This window comes from Vipera berus (assembly GCF_964194415.1).
Source record: "Vipera berus genome assembly, chromosome: Z".
NCBI classification, from domain to species: Eukaryota; Metazoa; Chordata; class Lepidosauria; order Squamata; family Viperidae; genus Vipera; species Vipera berus.
Window position 1 is genome coordinate 26,315,217 of NC_138205.1, and position 22,508 is coordinate 26,337,724.

Here is a 22,508-nt window from a genome sequence, read left to right on the forward strand (position 1 = left end):
ATGGGGCCCCCAGCAACCAATAATGAGCCCATCCTTCAGAGCAACCTTTGATGGGGACCCAAAGAAACTGATTTTCTTCCTCAACCAAGTACGCTCTCATTTGAATCACTGGGGTCATCTCTACCCGCACCCAGGTGCTATGGTAGATGTGATTGCATCCAGCCTAGAGGGAGAAGCATCCAAGTGATTGAACAATTTATATAATGGGCAGGCCCCTGAGTTGGAGGACCCCCACATTTTCCTCCTGGAGCTGAGGGAAAGATTTGAGGATCCTTCCATTGCCCTCAAAGAGGAAGAACAAATCCATAAGATAAAGCAAGCTGGCCGACCTGCCCTAAAGTATGTGCAGGAGTTTTGAAAGATGGCTGGTCAGTTAGAAAGATGGCCTGAGCAATCCATAATTCATCTTTTTAGAGAAGGGTTAGATGACCACCTTTCTAAGGCATGTATCTACTGAGCTGTGCCAGACCAGCTGCATGAATGGTACCAGGCAGTGGTGAAATTAGATGTTCAGCTCACCCGCTATAAGAAGTCTCTCCTCCGTGAAGCTGAGCTAAGTTGAGAACAACCCGAATGGCAATCACCCCCACGAAAATCTCCAGCTACTGTTAGGGCTGAAAGACCCAGGCGACCTGTAGGCCTGGCATTTAAGTGTTTTTGATATGGACAGAAGGGTCATCAAGCAGTGAAATGCCCAGTCCCCTTCCCCCAACAGCAGAACAGACCAGGACCAGTAGTGAGAAAAAGACCTGCATGGCGGCTAAAGGGAGAGAAATCCAACCAGATGATGCAGGAACCTGTTACCCAGGTCACATCCCCCACACAGGAGGATACCAGAACTCAGGCTGGATCCACCCCCATTCTACCCTCTTTCGACAGTGACAATGAAGGAGAGAATGACCTGATGGTGAGCCGACATGTCCCACCTTTCTTGCTACCTGCCAAGCTCATAATCCCTAAGTCTGGTACACAGGTAGATTTAAAAGTACTAATTGATTCTGGATGTTCCTGGTGCATCATTAGCTTGACATTTGCCATGAAACTGGGCATACGAGCAAAACTGCTTTCCAAATCTGTGAGGTTTGAGCAAGCTGATGGCTCCCTGATGGGAGGGACTTTAGCAATTAATGGAGCCCCTATGTCTAGAAATAGGTGAGCACTGGGAATTTATTCGCTTCCTGGTGTCTCCAAAAATGACTGAGGCTGTGATTCTAGGATTAGCCTGGTTGGACAAATGGAAACCATTTATCAGGGAGCCCTGATCGACTCCCATTGTACCTGCTGTCTCATCAGTAAGGATGTGGTAGCCAAGGTAAGGATCAGGGTAAGGCAGTTACCTAACCTTATCCAATTCAAACAAGTGGATGGGTACCTCTTGGGGGGGGGCCTCCAATCACTTTTGTAACAAAACCTGTAAGGATGGAGATGGGGGCTTATTGGGAGGTCCTCCAATTCATTGCAGTTTCTTCCATGACTGAGGCTGTAATTCTGGGGCTTGCATGGCTCGATAAGTGGGGCCCAACAATCTAGTGGGAGCTTGGTTACCAAAACCTATGCATTGGGGTTGGCCCCTGGCCACAATCCCAAGACCCCAGGAAATCTGAGGGAAAAGGTAGGGGGGCAAAGATAAGCCAGGTCAGCACAGGGCAAGAGAACTCCTTCCTGGCTGTGTACGCTAACCACGCCAAGGTGTTTGAGAAATGAGAATGTGACATCCTGCCACCCCACTGGCCAACTGACTGCACCATTGACATTGTGCCAGGAGCACAGCTGCCCAAGCCCCGTATGTATGTGATGGCACCAAGAGGGATAGAGGAGTTGTGTCACTACATCGACCGGAACCAGGCCAGGGGTTTCATCCAACCAGCCTGCTCACAGATTGTGGTGCTGGTCCTGTCCAAGGAAAAGAAGGATGGTTCTCTCCATTTATGTGTGGACTTCCAAGGCATTATTGGTGTCTGTGTTGAACATATGTATCCCCTTCCTCTGATGAAAGACCTCCTGGCCCATCTGGTAAAGGGTAAGATATTCACCAAGTTGGGCTTGTGGGAGGCATACTATATGGTCCGTATTAAGCAGGGGGATGAATGGAAGATGGTGTTCAATTGCCCATTTGGCAGTTATCAATTTCGGGTCATGCCATTTGGACTGCAGGGGGCCCCCCACAGTGTTCATGCAACTCATTAATGAAATGTTGAATGAACACCTATACTGCAGTGTGCTTGTGTAGCTAGATGACATCCTCATTTATACCACCACCATGGAGGAATACGTCAGGTTGGTGAGGCGGGTGTTGGAGAAACTGTTGAGGACCCAGCTATTTGTGAAACTGTCCAAATGCGAGTTCCACCAGACCTGTTTGGACTACCTGGCTTATCGGATATCAGAGGCAGGGGTGCAGATGGACCCCAATAAGGTCAAGGCTGTTCTAGAGTGGCAGGCACCAAGGACCCATTGTCAGCTACAGAGATTCCTGGGGTTTGCCAATTTCTATCAGCAATTCATCCCATTGTTTGCTGCAGTAGCTTTACCCCTTACGGACCTGTTACATACCCAACAGGCCATGATGAAGCCACATCCTGGTCAACCACTGGCATGGTCCACAGTATGTCAGATATCCTTTGATACTCTGAAGGCTTTGTTCATGAGGGAGCCGGTCCTGCTCCATCCAGACAAAGTCAAAATTGAGAAGACAGCAACAGACAGTAAGTGCCACCTATGCAAAGAAGGTGAAGAAACAGTGGACCACCTGATAAGATGCTGAAAGAAGATCACACAGACTGATTACAAGCAGCGGCATGACAAAGCAACAATGGTGCATTGGAAGATCTGCAAGAAATATCATTTGCCTGTAAGCAAGAACTGGTGGGATCATAAAATAGAGAAAGTCATAGAAAATGATAAAATTAAACTGCTCTGGGACTTCAGAATTCAAACAGACAAGCACCAGCAACATAACACCCCAGACATAACAATTGTTGATAAGAAAGACAAGAAAGACAGCAGAATAGATGAGAAAGAACTGGAGAAGATAACAAAATACAAAGACCTACAAATAGAAAGAGAAAGACTGTGGCAAAAGCAAGCAAGGGTAGTACCAATAGTAATAGGTGCCTTGGGTGCAATCCCAAAACAACTGGAGCACCACTTGAACACCATTGGCATTGGCAAATTCACCATTAATGAATTGCAAAAGGCGGCCTTATATGGGAACTGCTTCCATCCTGTGACGATATCTATAATACCGTCAAACATCCACATCTGCCTATCCCAGGTCCTTGGTAAGGACTCTATAGGTAGACAAAAATGCTGAATCCAGTCTGAACATTTGACTGACTGTGAATAATAATAATAATAATAATAATAATAATAATAATAATAATAATAATAATAATAATAATGATGATGATGATGATGATGATGATGATGATGATGATGATGATGATGATGATGATGATGGAAGGGACCTTGGAGGTCAGGCAGGAAACCCTATACCATCTCAGACAAATGGCTGTCCAGTCTCTTCTTAAAAACTTCCAGTGTTGGAGCATTCACCGCTTCTGGAGGCAGGTTGTTCCACTGGTTAATTCTTCTTACACTCAGGAAATTTCTCCTTAGTTCAAAGTTGCTTTTCTCCATGATTAGTTTCCATCCATTGCTTCTTGTCCTGCCTTCAGGCACTTTGGAGAATAGCTTGACTTCCTCTTCTTTGTGGCCCCTAAATGGCCCCTTGCTTTATCACTTTAAATTACTGTATTATTCCTTAGATAAATTTTCTTTTACTTTCTCTAAGTTGAATTTGAAATTCAACTTATTTCTTTATGTAATTTTCCATCTGTATCCTACTGAATTGGTTAATTGGTTTATTGGTTTATTCATCATGCAGTAAATGATGTTACTGAATTATGCATATCCTACTGAATTGGCATATTCATCATGCAGTATGTCAATTGGAAAGGTGAAAGAAAGAAAGTATGAAAAAACAAATAAAATGGTAAAAAAATGAAAATGAAAGACCAAAATGCTAATGATCTGAAAAGTACTTATCTCTCTTTCACAGGTGCCTATAACTAGTGAAGGAGAGGCACAAATGAAAGTGCATGCTAAACACTAATAAAGAACTAGCAATTAAACAACAGAAAATGCCTTATTTTTTTCAACGTAACTACAAAAATACCAATGCCTGAGTGTTCATTGTTCCTTTGGATAGCTTAGTGAAGTTACATAAATATACAAACTTATAAATTTCAAGGAGACACCATAGATAGTCTTTTAAAAAAACTGTTCATACTAAAACCTATTTTTATAACCAACAAATAGATATTTTTCTTTAATGCCAATGCAATGAATGTCTAAATGCCTTCTTTACTTCTTTGTTCCTTAACGTGTAAATAAAGGGATTCAGCAAGGGAGTTACAACTGTGTTCAAAATGTTCACTAATTTGGTCATTTCTAAAGAGGTCCATTTAGAAGGCTTAACAAAGAGAAAAATAGTGGAACCATACCAAATGATGACAACAGCAAGATGGGAGGAACATGTAGAAAATGCTTTTTGCTGCCCTTTGACTGAAGGAATACGCAGGATGGTAGAGATTATATAAATGTAGGAAAGTAGAGTTATGACACAGGATCCCAATATAACAAAGATGGATATAATAAAGGCAGCCATTTCAACATCATAGGTGCTGCTGCAAGCCAGAACAATCCAAGAATCAATGTTGCAATAGAAGTGATTAATCACATTGGGTCCACAGAAGGTCAATCTTGAGATCAGAAAAGCTGGCACGGAAATAATAATGAATCCACAGACCCAAGAGCTAGCTGCTAGCATGCTAGACAAATGAAAGTTCATGATAGTGGTGTAATGCAATGGATAACATACGGCCAAATATCGATCGTAAGCCATGACAGATAGCAGGAAGTATTCTGTGCAACCCATAGCAAAAACAAAGTACATCTGCAGAATGCACCCAATGAAAGATATGGTTCTATTCCATCCAACAATGGTGGCAAGTGTCTTTGGAACAGATGCTGTTGTATACCACATTTCCAGAAAAGAGAGATTGCAAAGGAAGAAATACATAGGAGTATGGAGATGTTGATTTGTAGTTATGATAATAATAATGGCAACATTTCCTAAAACTGTTAGAGAGTACATGATAAAAAAGATTATAAAGATGAACATTTTTAGATAATGAGATCCAGGGAAGCCAAGAAGAATAAATTCCATAACTTTTGATTCATTTTGGGCACCTTCATTGGTCTTTTCCATTTGTCCTCTATTTGTCTTTGCTGAAACTGGAGAAAAAACATACTAATTGAATTCAGGCTTTCATTCTCTGAGATCTCTGAGGTCCTTTTCAGCCCTATGATTCTACGTTACTTATTCTATACTTGAAGCATCAATTTTTCATGATTTTTATTTTCCCTAAGTTTGATTTCACCTGCACGAGATTATAATTATAAAATCCTTTTAAAATAATAATAAAAACCCTCTTTCTTGAATTTGAATACTGGGGTCACATTCATCCTTCATCTCTGATAGCTTCCCAAAGATATTATACAGGTACTTCTACCATCTCAAATAAAACTATGATCTAGGGCAAATTCTCCATTCTAAAATGATTTTCCCACTTATATTCTCCCATTGTCTGATGTCCTCATTCACAATTTTGATCTTCAGTCACTAAACTGCAAATCTAACAGACAAAACTTGTCGCATACCAACAGACAAATATACAGACAAATGTATATATATGTTATTGTGTGTTAGTATGTCTATATATATACCCATTACTATTGCTTTACAATTTATGGTGGAAGGCACTTTGAAAGGTTTGTAACCACTACATTGTAGAATAAATTTGAGACAAGTAATAAATTACAAAATACAGGGTATTTTCTTGTTTTTAAAACTATATCTATAATGTAGTCAGAATTGAAATCATGAAATAATACATATTTGGTTAATTCTAATATATTATTTTATCTCTTTCCATCCAAACTGAGCTTCAAAAGAATAAAAAGAAAAATCAAATGTTCTTTAAATATGCCTTCTGGCATTGTCTAATATTGTTTTTAATTATTATTTATATTAGAATGTACCAGATGTTCATATGTTTTGAAAAAGAAAGTATGTTCAACAGGCAGTTTTGAAGAGAACATGAATATAAAGTTGAAATTTTCTAAACTTTTATTCAGTGACCTAAAAAAACAAAGACCACTAACAAAATATTTGCTACTTGGGTTCTTAATCTGAAATGCACTTGCATTTCTATTTTGATAATTTGCAATTGCTCTTCTATGTAATAATTATTCATACTTCTTTCTTTATAAAAATGTGTCAGAATAAATAGCGATATCAAGATAGAAATATATAAACTTACACTTTTCCAATACAACAAATACATTATTCCTTCACCAAAACCATCTTTTTTGTATATTACAGTTTGCAACTAAGTCTAATTTGAATGAATAATATATATTTTCTTTTGTTATCATTGGAAAGAATCCCAAAGGTCAAATGTTTTCTCAGTAGATTTATATTGCTATTTCCCTCAAGATCAAGATATTGCACAGCAAATAACAGAATAATGCGCAGCAACTGAGCTTTTTCTGCTTGCATATGAAGTAAGATGATCTTCACATCTGCACTGATTCACAAGTTTGTACAGATAACAAACTTTTAAAATAATTTACATCATTGTGCTTTGTATTGAATGATTTATTTAGCGTCTTAGAAAGAAAGCTCCCTCTTCCTTTTATATATAGTCTCATCAAAATTCAGTATCAGAGTTTGGTAACTTATAAAAACACATATTGACAAGTCCAAAGCTAGCACATGGCTGTCAAAGTCCAAGACTTGAACAGGTCCATAAGTAAGCCCATCATCAACTGCAATGCTTTGAGTCACTTGTGTGTTTAAACTTCCCTTTATGCTTATAATAGTATTGGTCTGGAGCACTGTAGTCTGTTGTTAAACATTGTATTGTAGAATATTGATGCTTCAAGAGAGAATCTTCTTGCACCTCAACAGTGCAAGCAGAATCATAGAAAATGTTAATATCCAGAGTTTAAATTTTGGACATAAATGTTTTCAGCTACAGAAGGAAATAAATTTAGATGTCAGATATATCAGCAGACAGATCTAGATTTAGATATATGAAATATATCAACAATTTCAAAGATCCTGGAGCACTGGGGAACTACCAGAGGACTGGAAGAGAGCTGATGTAGTTCCCATCTTCAAAAAAGGAAAAAAAATGGATCCAGGAAACTACAGACCTATCATCCTGACCTCAATACCTCAGAAGATTCTGGAAAAGATAATCAAACAATGAATCAGTGAACACCTAGAGGCAAACAAAGTCATTGCCAAAAGTCAACATGGCTTTGTCAAAAACAGATCATGCCAGACAAATCTTATTGAATTCTTTGACCAGGTGACAAAATTAGTGAACAAGAGGAATGCTGTGGATATAATTTATTTGGACTTCAGTAAGGCATTTGATAAAGTAGATCACAACCTACTACTTGATAAGATAGAAAAATATGGGATAGACAGCAGCATCCCAGAGGAATTCATAGCTGACTGACCGGCCATACACAGCATGTGGTCCTCAATGGAACTGCATCTACATGGAGGGAAATATGCAGTGGGGTGTCCAAGGGCCCAGTACTCATCAACATCTTCATCAATGATTTGGATGAGGGGATAGATGGGGAACTCATCAAATTTGTAGTAGACACCAAGCTGGCAGGAACAGCGAACACTCCAGAAGATAGCCTTAAGATACAGAAGGATTTTGACACTATCTTGGCGCTATCTAACAAAATGAAATTCAATGGTGAAAAAAGTAAGGTTCTACATTTAAGCAAGAAAAAACAGATGCACAGGTATAGTACAGGTAGTGCCTTGCTCAACAGTAGTAACTGTAAGAGGGATCTCAGAGTCCTAGTGGACACTCATTTAAAAATGAACTAGCAGTGTGCTGTAGCTGCCAAAAAAGCCAGCATAGTGCTAGGCTGCATTATCAGAGGGTTAGAATCAAGTTCATTTGAACTCTTAATATCACTTTACAATGTCTTGGTAAGGCCACACTTGGAATACTGCACCCAATTTTGGTCACCATTATTTAAAAAAGATGTTGAGACTCTAGAGTACAGAAAAGGGCAACAAAGATGATTATGGGACTGGAGGCTAAAACATATAAGGAACAGTTGCTGAAATTGGGTATGTGTAGTTTAATGAAGAGAAGGGTGAGGGGTGACATAATAGCAGTGTTCCAATATCTCAGGGGTTGCCACAAAGAAGAGGAAGTCAAGCTATTCTCCAAAGCACCTTAAGGCAGGACAAGAAGCAACAGATGGAAACTAACCAAAGAGAGAAGTTACCTAGAACTAAGAATAAATTTTCTGACAGTTAGAACAATTAATCAGTAAGACAACATGCCTCCAAAAGCTGTGAATGCTCCAACACTGGAAGTTTTTAAGAAGAGACTGGACAGGCATTTGTCTGAAATGGTATAGGGTTTCCTGCCTGAGCAGCAGGTTCGACTAGATGACCTCCAAGGTCCCTTCCAACTATTATTATTATTATTATTATTATTATTATTATTATTATTATTATTATTATTATTATTATTATTATTATTATTATTATTATTATTATTATTATTATTATTCCAAAGCCTTCAGGTGCAAAATTTATATCAATAGTTATAGTTAAAACAAATATTCTTGATGAGGAAAAGGAGGAGGAGGAGGAGGAGAAGAAGAAGAAGATAAACTAATATTACCTACGATATCTATACTCAACAGCCTATTTCTGCTGCTTCTTCTCAATCTATCTTCTGTTTCCTTGATTCTAAAGTTTCTTTGGTGCTACAATTAAATGTGCCACTATGTGTCCTGATCCAACTGTATGATATGAATTTGCACAGTAATCAGGGCTTTTAAGAGATAGTTTTTAAGTTTAATCATTAGTTCTCTTAGGTATTAGACATTTTTTGAAATCAATGGATGAACCCTATTTATGCTACATTATATCTTCTTTTTGGAAAAGATGACATGAGAGTTGACTTCCAGTATAATAGCTAGAATGATTAGGAACTAGAGAATATAATCTTTCAAGCAATTTTAATTCTGAAGTTTTTTTATTCAGCATCATATAAAGGCATGGTACTGTATATTATGTCAAATCCCAGTTGATACGATTATCTAATTTTATGGGTTGAAGCTATCATAATACCATGGAAATTGATGGTAATTAAATTAATTAGGTTAAAGGTAACTTTTCACATTAATTTTAATGGGATGGATAGGTATAACACTTTTAATCCAAGGAAGAAATGTAATGATTGTGCGACATGTTTCAACTCTGCTCAATAATTCAAAGTGTATGATGAATGTTGAAAATCACATCAAAAAGAGTTTTGCTTTGTTTGGATTATTACAGAAGGACTAATCCATCTCTTCAATTCTGCCAAAACATAGTTATGGTTCTGCTTGATTTATTAATATTGCATAAGTACTTATTTTGTCCATTTTATCCATTTCAGCTTTGCATCCAGCTTAGTTATAGAGTCATGCATACCTGAACAGGTTCTTTGAGATCATGTAAAAAAACTGGAAGTATTACAAAATCTGGTGATCAGTTTGGAATTCAATAGAGTGTTGACTAATGACTGTGGCAGATTGTGGCAGTCATCTTTAAATGAAATATTCAGTCCTTTAAATTTCATTTAAAATACAATTGGATCCAATATGGGTCAGTCACCAGGACCAGAGGTTTTGTCTTCCAAGGTTTTGGACTTGTCCTGGAGCCCATCTTCAGAGAACTTCTCTCTAGAAGACAGTGTGTCCTTATAATGCCTTTTGTATGTGGCTTTTTAGATGTTTATTACTATGTGTTGACAGCTGGCTTTTAAGTCATTAGTTGTCATTTGCTTGTATCACAAGATGTCTGTGCAACACAGTGGGGAGAGAAAGAAAGAAACAAGGTACAATACCAACCACATGACACACCCTGCCATATATCAAAAACTTTACAGAAACTGTAGAACACAGATCTGCAAGTGGGCATTGCACATGCAGAGGTTACCAAACAAAGACAAATTATCCATTGTAAAGATCGCTTGGAGATGGGAAATACTTCCAATGTAATCTACCAAATCCTCTTTATGTATTGCCTCTGTAACTAGGTAGGACAGACGAGAAGGAAACCAACCACCAGATTGCAAGAACCCAAGTGAACAGTCAGACAAGAAGACCCAAACTCATTGGTAGTCTCACAATGCAATGAACAAGGACATGCATTCAATTTTGCAGCTACTAAGATTGTTGGAAAAGCTGGCACAAAAAAGCCAGGAAAATGATTGAAGCCTGGAAAACAGGCCTCTCGTCAATCAAGAGGAGTGCTAATTTACCACCAGCCTATCAAGTACCTAGAAGGCAAGGGATGGGCAATGCAAGCAAATGACAGCTAACAGCTTAAAAGCCAGCCATCAACACATCCAATCAACATCTACAAAGTCATATGCAACAGGCAATATAAATACCACAGAATAGCACACATTCTGCTAGAAAGAAGTTCCCTGAAGATGGGCTCCAGGATGAGTCCAAAAGGTCAGAAGACAAAACTGGCCCCAGTGACTGACCCAGATTGGATCCTGCAATATTATCCTGGGACACAAATATTTTCCTTCATTTGTAAAATACAGTCTATACAAAAACATATCACTTGGGGAATTTCAGGGATTATACACCTGACTTTTTTATGTATTTCATTTAAAATCAAATTGAAAACAAAGATTCCTTTTGGGGAACAGTGAGAAGATTGAACAATGCCTGCAAAGATAGACAGCTCTGCCAGGTAAATGTCAAATCAGAACAAGTTCAAGAAGGGTGTTATGTCCCAAAAGTAATGGTCAATTTGGTTGAAGTCACAGAGAGTTAAGTATATAAATGTAATGTAGTTTGTCCCAGCAGCCAATAAAAACCTGATTGCCAGGTGTAACTTATAGCAAAAATAATAATCCATCAAGTAGGTATAGTGCAATGACTTTGTTGTTAGTTGCGAAGTCATGTCTGACCCATCGCGACCCCATGGACAATGTTCCTCCAGGCCTTCCTGTCCTCTACCATCTTCTGGAGTCTACTTAGGCTCATGCCTACTGCTTCAGTGACTCCATCCAGCCACCTCTTTCTCTGTCATCCCATTCTTCTCTTGCCCTCAACCTTTCCCAGCATTAGGCTCTTCTCCAGTGAGTCCTTCCTTCTCATTAGGTGGCCAAAGTATTTCAGTTTCAACTTCAGGATCTGGCCTTCTAAAGAGCAGTCAGGGTTGATCTTCTCTAGGATTGACTGGTTTGATAACCTTGCAGTCCAAGGGACTCGCAGGAGTCTTCTCCAGCACCATAGTTTAAAGGCTTCCATTCTTTGGTGCTCAGCCTTTCTTATGGTTCAAAATTTCACAGCCATACATTGTAGCTGGGAAGACCATAGCCTTGACTATATGCACTTTTGTTGGCAGGGTGATGTCTCTGCTTTTTAATATGCTGTCTAGATTTGCCATGGCTTTCCTCCCCAGGAGCAAGTGTCTTTTAATTTCTTGGCTGCAGTCCCCGTCTGCGGTGATCTTGGAGCCCAGGAAAATAAAATCTGTCACTACCTCCATTTCCTCCCCATCTATTTGCCAGGAATTGAGAGGGCTGGATGCCATGATCTTGGTTTTCTTAATGTTTAGTTTCAACCCAACTTTTGCACTCTCCTTCTTCACATGCAACAAGAGGCTCTTTAGTTCCTCTTCACTTTCTGCCATTAGAAAGTGAATGCTACAATGACTTACACATCACCAAATAGAACAATGGCAGGAAGAATTCAATTGTTTCCACATCATACAAAACATTACTATATGATGCATTTTGTCAATTAAATAGTTTTCTGATTTCTAAACAAATCTGTTAGCAACTTGGGAAGTGAGGTTTGAAATATACCCTACTTCAAAGAATAATAAAAGCAGCTATTTGTCCCATGCAATCTGAAAGGGAATATGAAATAGAATATGTGGATTTTTTTAAAAAAATCATGATAATTATTAGCTATGATTATGAAAGACAAAATACATTTTACAATTCTTATTTATCAGCTCTTCAAATTTATAATTTTGTTCTGTCTGGTCTCTTATTTCTGTTATCTAGCTTCTTCCATTTACTTCTATAAATTGGATTTTTCTAATGTCATCATTTGTACTTGTTCATTTTTCTCAAATCAGATCCAAAATGACTTTATTATAATATACTCCTATCATAGGTGGTGCTTTTAATCAGACTTTTATTAGTAATGGGAGGTGCTGTGGTTAAGACATGAGGCCTGGCTTCAAAACCTGAGCTCCATATGACAGGATGAGCTTCCATCCTCCCTTTGGCTCTTGTCAACCTAGCACTTCAAAATCATACCAAGGCAAGTAGATAAATAGATATCACTTCAGTGGGAAGGTAATTGTGCTCTGTGACATCTTGATGGACACATGACCACAAAAATGTCTTTGGACAGTGCTGGCTCAATAGCCTTGAAATGGAGATAAGCACCACCCCCTATAGTTGGCAAAGACTAGCGACATAAAATCCGCAGGGATTCCTTTACCTTTTTTAAATACCTTATTTGTAATGGTTGGACAATTATATAACCATTTTTCTGATTCTTTCCCCTATCAAACTACAACAGTGATAACTCCTAGCTAACATTAACTTAGGTCATGAGATAAATATAAGAACATAAAAAAGAAAGCCAACTTTTGTCTTCTGGTTTAATTGATCCTTTTTTTAGTGAACATTTTTTTGGTATTAAGATTAGGACGGAAAATAATGATGTAACATTTTGGGAAAAAGATGCAAGTCAAGAGGCCAGTGTTGGAAGCCAAGATAGCAAAAATCTCCACAATCACAATCTTCTTCCCTGTGATGCTCAGATAAACTGGAATAAAGGAGATCCAAACACTGCAAAAGACCAGCATGCTAAAGGTGATAAACTTGGCTTCATTGAATATGTCTGGTAAATTGCGGGCTAGGAAAGCTACAATAAAGCTGATGATGGCCAAAAAGGCTAAATAGCCCAGAACATAATAGAACATGTTGATGGAACCTTCACTGCATTCTATTTCCATTTGCCCAGTTGGTGAATCCAAGTTAAGATGTGGAAATGGAGGGGAGATCAACAACCTAGCAGTACAAATTGCTACTTCAATGAAGGAGCAGGAAATGACAATGGCATTGGCCACTTTTTGTCCTAGCCATTTTGCAAACCTGTTTCCTGGTTTTGTAGCTATGAAAGCCAGAATAACAATGATTGTTTTTGCCAACACACAAGAAACTGCAATGGAAAAAATTATGCCAAAAGCTGTTATCTGAAGGAGGCAGGACACTTTAGTAGGTTTGCCAATAAAAAGCAAGGAACAAAGGTAAGATAGAAGTAAGCAGACAAGAAGAACCCAACTGAGATTCTGATTGTTAGCTCGAACAATGGGTGTGTTCCAATTCTTTATAAAAACTAATATCACAAAGCATGTGATAAAGGCAAAGAATATGGCAAAATAAACCAAAACAGTCCCAATTGGTTCATGATAAGAAAGGAAAGTTAAAATCTTTGGTATACATTGATCTTGATTGCTGTTTGGATACTGATCTTGAGGGCATGGAATACAATGAGCAGCATCTGAAATGAGGAAACAAATATTGCTGAGTCAGTAATTCCATTGCCTTTTTTTTAAAAAAAGTACTGATTAATTTGTGAACTGGTATCAAAAGAAAATGAATAAAAGAGATTATAAATTGAAAGGGGGGGGGAAAGAATCTAGTCAAATCTCAGAAGGGACCCACATATTAATTATCTTCCTTTGAGGATGATAAAAATTACCACTAAGTTCTTCTTTTAACATTTGGTGCCAGGAGAAACACCACATTTCACAAAGAAACCATCATGTTTCAAAATGACAACAGGTAACCAAACACAATAAGAGACATTGGTGTCCAATGTCATCCATATAACTAAAACAACAACAACAACACAACACATGTAGTGACAATTGAATGCAGACTGATTTCTGTAATCCACAAATAGTGGATACAAGTAACTGAAATCATAGATTTTGCATCATGATGCATTTATTTCCATTGCTCCCTATCCACCACTACAGACACCTAATATACGGATAATAGAACAATCCAATACTCAGGGATGGCTAACATTTTATCTACCACTTTAGTTCATCTAAATAGGCCCAATTTTATATTCAGTAGTCCTACTTCCTGAAATCAAGGTGCTTGACCACTCCTACTATATCAATTATTATTGCTGCCTGTGAGCAACAGGAGAACTGTTCTTCTTTCATGCAATGAGGACATGGTCATACATGCAAGGGTGACTTGCATGCCCATCCAGTGAGATGCTACTTTTCTCTGCTTTAGATTTCTCTGCATTTCCAGGTATTTCATTAATATTAAACTTTAACAATTTTCCTTAAAAAAAATTGCATAAACTTCTCCAGATCAGCTAATAGGGAGAGAAAGAGAGAGGGAGGGAATGGAAGTTTTTAAAAAGAGATTGGACAACCATTTGTCTGCAATGGTATAGGTTTTCCTGCCAGAGCAGGGGGATGTACTAGAACTCCTCCAAGGTCCTTTATTCTTCCTCATCCTTGTATTAGGGAAGATAGCAATAGTTTTTTTGGTTCACCCCCCCCCCATACTTCATATATTTTCCCCTTTGGTTTCTATTGTTAGTATGACAGCCATATCAGTAAGTGTTTTCCAGTTTCCTGGAGAAAAGCTAGTAGATTAATATTCTCTTTTTAATCTTTTTTTCTGCTCAGACTATCTTGCCTCTTACAAGTAACATTTCTAGAAAACAATATTCATATATAATTACAGAACTATCTCTAGAGAGATGAGAGAGTAAATATTTTGCTCAGTTGTAACATACATGTTCAAACCTAATTAGTACACATATGTAAATTATCACTTACCTGTCTGGTTAGAAATCATATCTTTTGAACATGGAACACAATCATAACAACATATTGATTTTCCTTCCTGAAGTATCTTGCTTAGTCCTAAATGGCAACTTTCAACACACAATGAATGGGGAGGTACCTAGTTTTATAAAATGTGTTATAAGCATTATTATTATTATTATTATTATTATTATTATTATTATTATTATTATTATTATTGTTGTTGTTGTTGTTGTTGTTGTTATTATTATTATTGTTATTGTTGTTGTTGTTATTATTATTATTATTATTATTATTATTATTATTATTATTATTATTATTATTATTATACCAGTCTAATCCTATTTTTTCAGGAACCTTGTTCTTCTACAAAACTTGATTTCTATTTTCTGTCACAACTCTATATAAAATAAAAAGAGAAACTACACAAGAACTACCTTTAGTCAAGAAATTTGAATATACACTGTACAATGATGGTGATCATCATCATTGCTAGTAATAATCCACCCTGAATTTTACTTCATATATTACTGTGTATGTATCTCAGAATTAAATCTGCTACTTACATTATATAGCACACCTCCCTATTTGTTCTACAATACTATATCTAAATGTATGCAGAATTTTCCACACTTTGCAGTGATCAGAGAAACCCAAACAGTGATCAACAGCACAATAGCACTATCCATCAATGTAATTTAAACTGTTGTTTATTTTTTTAACCTGTTTTAATCTTGTATTCCACTGAATAGCATTTTCAGAGATAGTGAATTCTTCCCTTGGTGAAAGCTTTCCCACTTTCATTTTAGAATATGTCTGATTGGGGAAAGTGATCCAGTTGATGACGTCCAAGCCAGCAAAGAATTCCCCATAGGCAAATGAGATTTCATGACCAGCACTATTGTTAAATTTAATATTTCTCAGGAAACTTTGAAGCTGGAATGGAATAAAAATAAATGAATGGAATACATTATTATAATTAGTATAATACAGCAATAAAAATCCATGTGCTCTCAGAGCTTGGTTGCTTTCTTACAGACGTTTCATTACCCAAACTTAGTAAGAAGTGAGGTTTGCGCTCAGTTTATATTATAGAGCACGGGTGTCAAACTCACCATATCATGTGACATGCCGTGATGTATCACGACTCTTTTTGCATTGCCGGCAATGGGGTGGGCACGGCTTCAGTATGATGAAACCAGCCCGCAGGCCAGCAGTTTGACACCCCTGTTCTAGAGGCTTGCCTTGCCAGTGTTGGTGAGGCTGGTCTTAGAGGGTTCTTTGAGCTGTTTACTGTTGGCTTGTTTGGCAGTTCCTTGATTGGGGTATTGTTTACTTAACTGTTGGTCTAATATTAATCTTGGAGTTAATCTATGCTCATCTGACTGCTGATTGTTGATTACTGGTGGGGAGGTGCCTTGCTCTTTCCCCCACCTTTTTGGTTTGTTGATTGTCTCTTTTGCATAATATATAGACTTTGTTTGTGTATATGTGCCTATTGATGGTTAATTTGTCAGAGTGCCAGGTTTCTAGCATTTTTGGATTTGATTTGGTCTAGGATAGTCAGTTTCCTGGTTGAAACAATGGTTAAGTCTGTCCATATGTTGTGAAATTAAAGAGATTTCATCATGTCTTCTGGCAGCTGTTGGAGTTTGTGGATGCGTTCTGCCTGTCTTCTGCCCATTTGTTCTACATAATGCTTGTTGCAGTCATTATACTGTATGTTGTAGATGCCTTCTGTTTTTCCTTCCGAGGCTACTGAGCCTTTTGGTTTATTTAGGCTGTTTTGAAGGGCTTTAGTAGGCTTGTGTGCTGTATTGATTCATGTGGTTGTAGTAGTCTGTTGGTGGTTTCTGAAATGTTCTTGATGTATGGCAGTGTTATACATCTCCCACAAAAGAAGCTGCATAAGAACTTTTTTTTAGATGAGCACAAACTCACTGTAGCAACCCTGAACAGCACAAAAAGGAAACAGACCATCTATCCAACATATTTCAACAAAATGGATATCCGTATAACTTTATCGTATACCCTTGACCGAAGATTGGTCCACTCCTTATATCTGGGATGGTCATCCTCTTCCACTGAGTGCACAGCTTGGGGAGGGACACACATGGAGCAGTGAGGGAGGAAGGGGACACCCACCTAGCCAGCCAGATCAGCCGAATCAACCCTGGTGATCAATAGGGTGACAGATGTCGCAGCCAGATCACCCTCACATCCTCGTGCAACTTTATCAAAAAGTGCCTGACTATCCTACCCAATACAATTCAAACAACACTGCCATACATTTTTGAAGGATGCTGTATAGATGATCTGTTTCTTTTTCATGATGTTTCTGCACTTGTTTGCCCTCATCCAAACACCTTCTCTTGTTGGGTTGTTACTTTGGTAGTGGAGCATTTGGTGAGAGTGGATGATTTTACAATAGACTTGTTTCTAATTTGCCATTTTTTTCTTGGCTGGTGGGGATATCTAGGAAGGGTAGTGTGATGTTTTTTCTTTCTTTGTGAATTTTGTTCCTTTGAAGATATTGTTGATAATTTCAAGTGCCTTCTCTAATTATTCCTTTTTTATTACAACAAAGGAGTTCTCTAATATTGGATCAATACTTTGGATTGTATTTGCAGGAATACTGTAGTTTCAAGATATTGCATTACATTCTCTGCCATGAATTCTAAGAGTGGAGATCCCATGGGTGTTTATTTGTTTAGTTGGTATATTTGTCTGACAAACTGAAAGTAAGGCAAACATTTATGAGATTCATGGTTCTGAATATTTCAGTCTTACTATATTTGTTTATGTTGGGTATGTTATGTGCTGGATTAATTCTTTTATAATTTTGGGTCTATGGCTATAAGGAATCCTTGATATCAAAAGAAAGCATGATCTCATCTTCTATTATCAGGTCTTTGATTTTTTTTGGGGGAGGCACTATAATGCAGAGTTGACAGAATATTTTCTCTTTTCTGTGAGATATCTAAGCTTTTTTGTCAGTTGTTTAACAATATTATAGGTTGGGGTCCCTAATAACTGTACAATGGGACCAAGAGATATGCCTGGCTTACAGTATGTATTTATACACAATATTTGAACACTTATATATTTAAAAACAATTATATAACTTCAATACTATGAATTTCTCTATGTCTGTGTGTCTATAACAGACTCCCTCCTCTAAAACGCCTGAGAAAATCTTTAGGAAATTACTGGTTTTGACTCTTATATTTTAGGTCACACGAATAAAAATGTGAATACAAACATACAGATGCACACAAATGCATATAGACACTGAAATTTCTTTACCTGCCATGGCTGAACATTCAAATGCTTACATTGAAATCTATTTTGGAAGGTTCTTTCTTTAGAAAGGTATATAGCATGTAAAGCATGTGCTAAGGAATAAACAGCATTGTAGATATTGTAGCTCTCACTAGAGAGTTCCATCTCAAATACATGTGCCGGGAATTGGTTCAGTTTCTCTTCTCCTCTACATTTTTCACATGCATGAAATGCACTTTCCAAAAACATACAGAAAAAGTGATTCAGTGTCTCATCTAGATTCATGTTATCTAGAAAATCTTTAAATCCAGGCACTGGATTTGTTTGAACCGAGAAAGAAAAGGAACCATGGAAAACGTTTCTGCCATGCAATTCATTTTTAGGTGTGATACTGAAATACCATTGAACTGGCATGATCCAAACTTTTTCTACACACCCTTTGAATGTTAATTCGTTTTTTTCTAAGAAGAATGTCAAGATATTAATTAATTCAGAGCCCATGCTGAGAATAATTACACTAGCATCTGTTGAATGAAGTGTTGTTAATAATTTTCTAGTATTTTTAGCCGAGTAACTGACAGGAAGATAATTCTTTGCTGTATCTCTTTTCAGGAAGGCAATGCATATACTATTAAGAGCCAGCATAGGTGTCAGTTTCTGCACAAAGTTTTCTCCATCATCATCATCAGAAACAATAAGGCCAATCCATTTCCATTGAAAGTGTAGAAGTAACTGGATTATCCCTCTAAACACAATAGATTCTCTGGGCACCATCCAATATAGACATGGGAAATCAATTTTACTACTTGATTCAGGCTGATATTCACCATAAGTGAGCTAACAGAGGAAAAATAATCCTATTTTGAAATGGGTGATTAAATGTTTCTCCAATGATTTCTTTTGTTCTGAAAACAATACCGAATACCAAAATAAAACAGCATGCATACCCCCAAGTAAAATTGATAAAACCTTCGTATAAATCTTCTATTTATTGTTGTCAAATTAAAGTACAGCAATAAATAATTTGTTTAGACTTCTTTTATTTTTTAAAATAATATTATATTCAGTAAAGATTATAAAACAGGTAAAGTAAAAACTAATAGAAAGTTAAACTATAAAATGTGTCAAATTATAGAAATAAATGTCAGAATAAATGTCTTACACTTAAATAACTTTGTAGGAAGGCAGATTCAATTATTCTAAACATTAAAAACCAGGGAAAATACAAAAACATCTGAAGCAAAACCTCTCCTAAAGCAGACATCAACCAAATCTCTAGTAAGAGGACATTCTGCATTATAATTCCACTAGTGAGACTCCAAATCTTCTGATCCATCAGTATAAAACACTTCATCAAGAGTACACTTTATTGATGAAATGGTTGACAAGATTCTCAGCCACAAAGTAGTATTTTCAATTAATCATTTAAACCAGGGGTGTCAAACTGCTGGCCCATGGGCCAGATGCCTCATGGCAAAACCGCAGCTACCCCATTGCTGGCAAAGGTAAAAAAAGTTGTGATACGACACAATATCCCTGATTTAAACACTTGAATAATCAATACCAAGAACTTCCTCAATACAAAATCTAATCCATTGAAATTATATACAGTAATTATGTCTGGCTTCATGTTTATAAGTGAAAAATAATATATTAAAATTACAAGCCTCTTCCCATCAAGACAGTTAGCTGAACAGAATCTGATCATAAATGACAACAAATGTAAGAATCCAAATTGTTACTGCAGACATAAACACACACCTGTGGAATCTTGTAGATACTTAATATTGTGGCCATCTGGATGCTGTTTTCAACAGTGAAGCCTCCAATAACAGATAATAGATGTTTCTTATCACATTTGTAATTAAGTGTATTCTTCTTCTTTGAGAACAATAGGTCCAGAACAGTCTTGTATGTTGTCTTTGAATCAAAAAGATTGTCAAAAATATGAAAACCCAAAGTGTTATTGGACAGGAGTTCTGGATTCTTATCAATTTCATTAATTGCAAAAATCAGGGCAAGAATATGTTGATAATGTTTCATCTTTATTCTGCAATAATATCAACACTGAGCATGAAAAAACTGACATCAGCAACAATGTATCATTGTTTCTAACCCACGGATAAAAAAGGCTGAATTTTCTCCCAAGAAAAGAGATGTTCACAATTCTGTTTACTGGAATAGAATTGCTCTAATCTGTGATTCTTAATCTAGCAGCAATCTGTTATCTTCCACCCACAACCCAGAAACTCTAGAAATATTGCAGTGTTGTTTATAAATTTGTGGAACAGCAATCCTCACAGACTGGAAAAGGATCTGTTCTACTGATTATGAGAAATAAATATATTTTGAGAGACTTTATTGCAAATTATACTTTATGCTGAAATTTTATCATTGAGTTTACTGAGAGACTTCAACTAATGTAACATTACCTTATGTTGCTTCCACTGTTTTATTTTTTAGCTCAATTTGCTGAAGAATACATTTGGGGGATGTTGAAAAATAATAAGATAAACAAGAAAGTAATCAATGTGAAATATTCAAAGATGATTTTATATAATATACATACAATTTATTTAACTATGGAGTCTATGATATCTGTTTTCCAGATCCGCATGAATAAATATTGTGGGATAATACAGAGATACTTAGCATATGCAGTATATGAAAAGTAGAACACTTTTATGAATTGAAATTATAGGAGGCCTCAAGACAAAAGACACAATCATTCTGGAATTCAGGCATGTGAGTGATGGTAGTGCAGCAGTTGCTATGTATAGATACATGCATAGAAAAATGCACAGAACAGTGTTTAATGCTTTCCAGAAAATGCATACATGAACCCTAGAAAAATTCAATTCAGTTTCTATAGTGATTTTTCTATGGAACTTGTAACAACTTTCAGTGGTTGCTTCTCAATGCTTGGATTCTGATCGTCTTCTTAGTTAAAAAAAATAAACTTAATTAAAAAAAATGAATTTGCTTGTGGAGGTAAATTAAAAAGAAAAGTGTTGCAGCATCACAGAAACATACACTGGCACCAGAAATAATTGAGAATGAGTTATCCCTAGACATATCACTGATAAAACTCTTTGTGAATGTCAGATGTTTATAGCAACTGGGTAGTTTCTGCATAAACCTAATTCACATGCTTTACTAATGCTATTGTTTCAAGAACCAGTTCCAACTTTAGTAGTTTAATCAATGATAGAGAATGGGATATATCTTTCTTAACTCCAGACAGTTCCCATAATATCTAATAAATTTGTTACTATGATTGGTTGCACAGTTAGCCACATGTTTATTACTCAATTTGTCATTTTTATCTAATTATTGAGTCCTTCCCAAGGACCTGGTATTGTATTTATTTATTTAAGTTTATAATAATAGTTTCAATGTAGGAGGTACTTTAAGAGAAAACTTACACAGAAGTGTCATATATCCTATTTGGAATTTCATTAAAATTGTGGACATGAACTATAGGATAGATTAGAGAAAGAACACCTCCAATAATCACTTCTCCTGGTCTGTATAAATTCTCTTGCGTATTTGTAGAATGACTACACTTTTTTGTTACATTTTCACATGCAGGAGGAGGGAGCAGCAACTGTAACAGCAGCAGTAGGTTTCCATGCTTAATGATGCCACAGTTGCATAGTCTCATCTTTGGTCATACAGAATGCTGCAATGTTCTCTACATCAGGCTTCCAAATTAGTCATAAATCTCTATTGCCCTTAGCTCTGAATGTCAAATTATAGCTTCAGCACACTAAGATACAGAATTTATTTCTTTGTATCTTTAGCCTTGATTGTTATTGACTGCAAGAAAATAAATACATACTAGTGATTTCATTAATTACAGAGTAGATAAGTATCTCTCAGAGGGCAAAGATTTTTCACATGGGTTTCTATTAGCCATATCCTTCTTGATGGAATAGTCTTGAGAAGTTTTCAAATAAATGATTTTTGTACAAAGTTTTAAAAATATTTTTATCTCACCTTTATTATTATTTTTTAATTACTCAAGATGGCAAACACACATAAGACTTCTTCCTTTTTCTATTTTCCCCTTGTGAAGTGGTTTAGGCTAACAGAGAGTGAAGATCACTCAGTCAGCTTTTATGCCTAGAACTCACAGAGTCCTGGTTTCTAGGCCAGCATTTTCATCACTATACCAATTAACTGCTTCAATTGTATTCTGATAACTTTTATTTTT

General features: G+C 36.7%; 1 protein-coding gene across 1 annotated transcript; it reads right to left on the bottom strand.

The window, feature by feature from the left end:
- Nucleotides 1–4,330: 4,330 nt before the first annotated feature.
- LOC308678838 (olfactory receptor 6F1-like) lies at nucleotides 4,331–5,272 on the bottom strand (the record flags this gene model as incomplete). Its single annotated transcript, XM_081346070.1, has 1 exon — nucleotides 4,331–5,272. The coding sequence occupies one exon, from the start codon at nucleotides 5,270–5,272 to the stop codon at nucleotides 4,331–4,333; it is 942 nt and encodes a 313-aa protein (XP_081202196.1).
- Nucleotides 5,273–22,508: the final 17,236 nt, after the last annotated feature.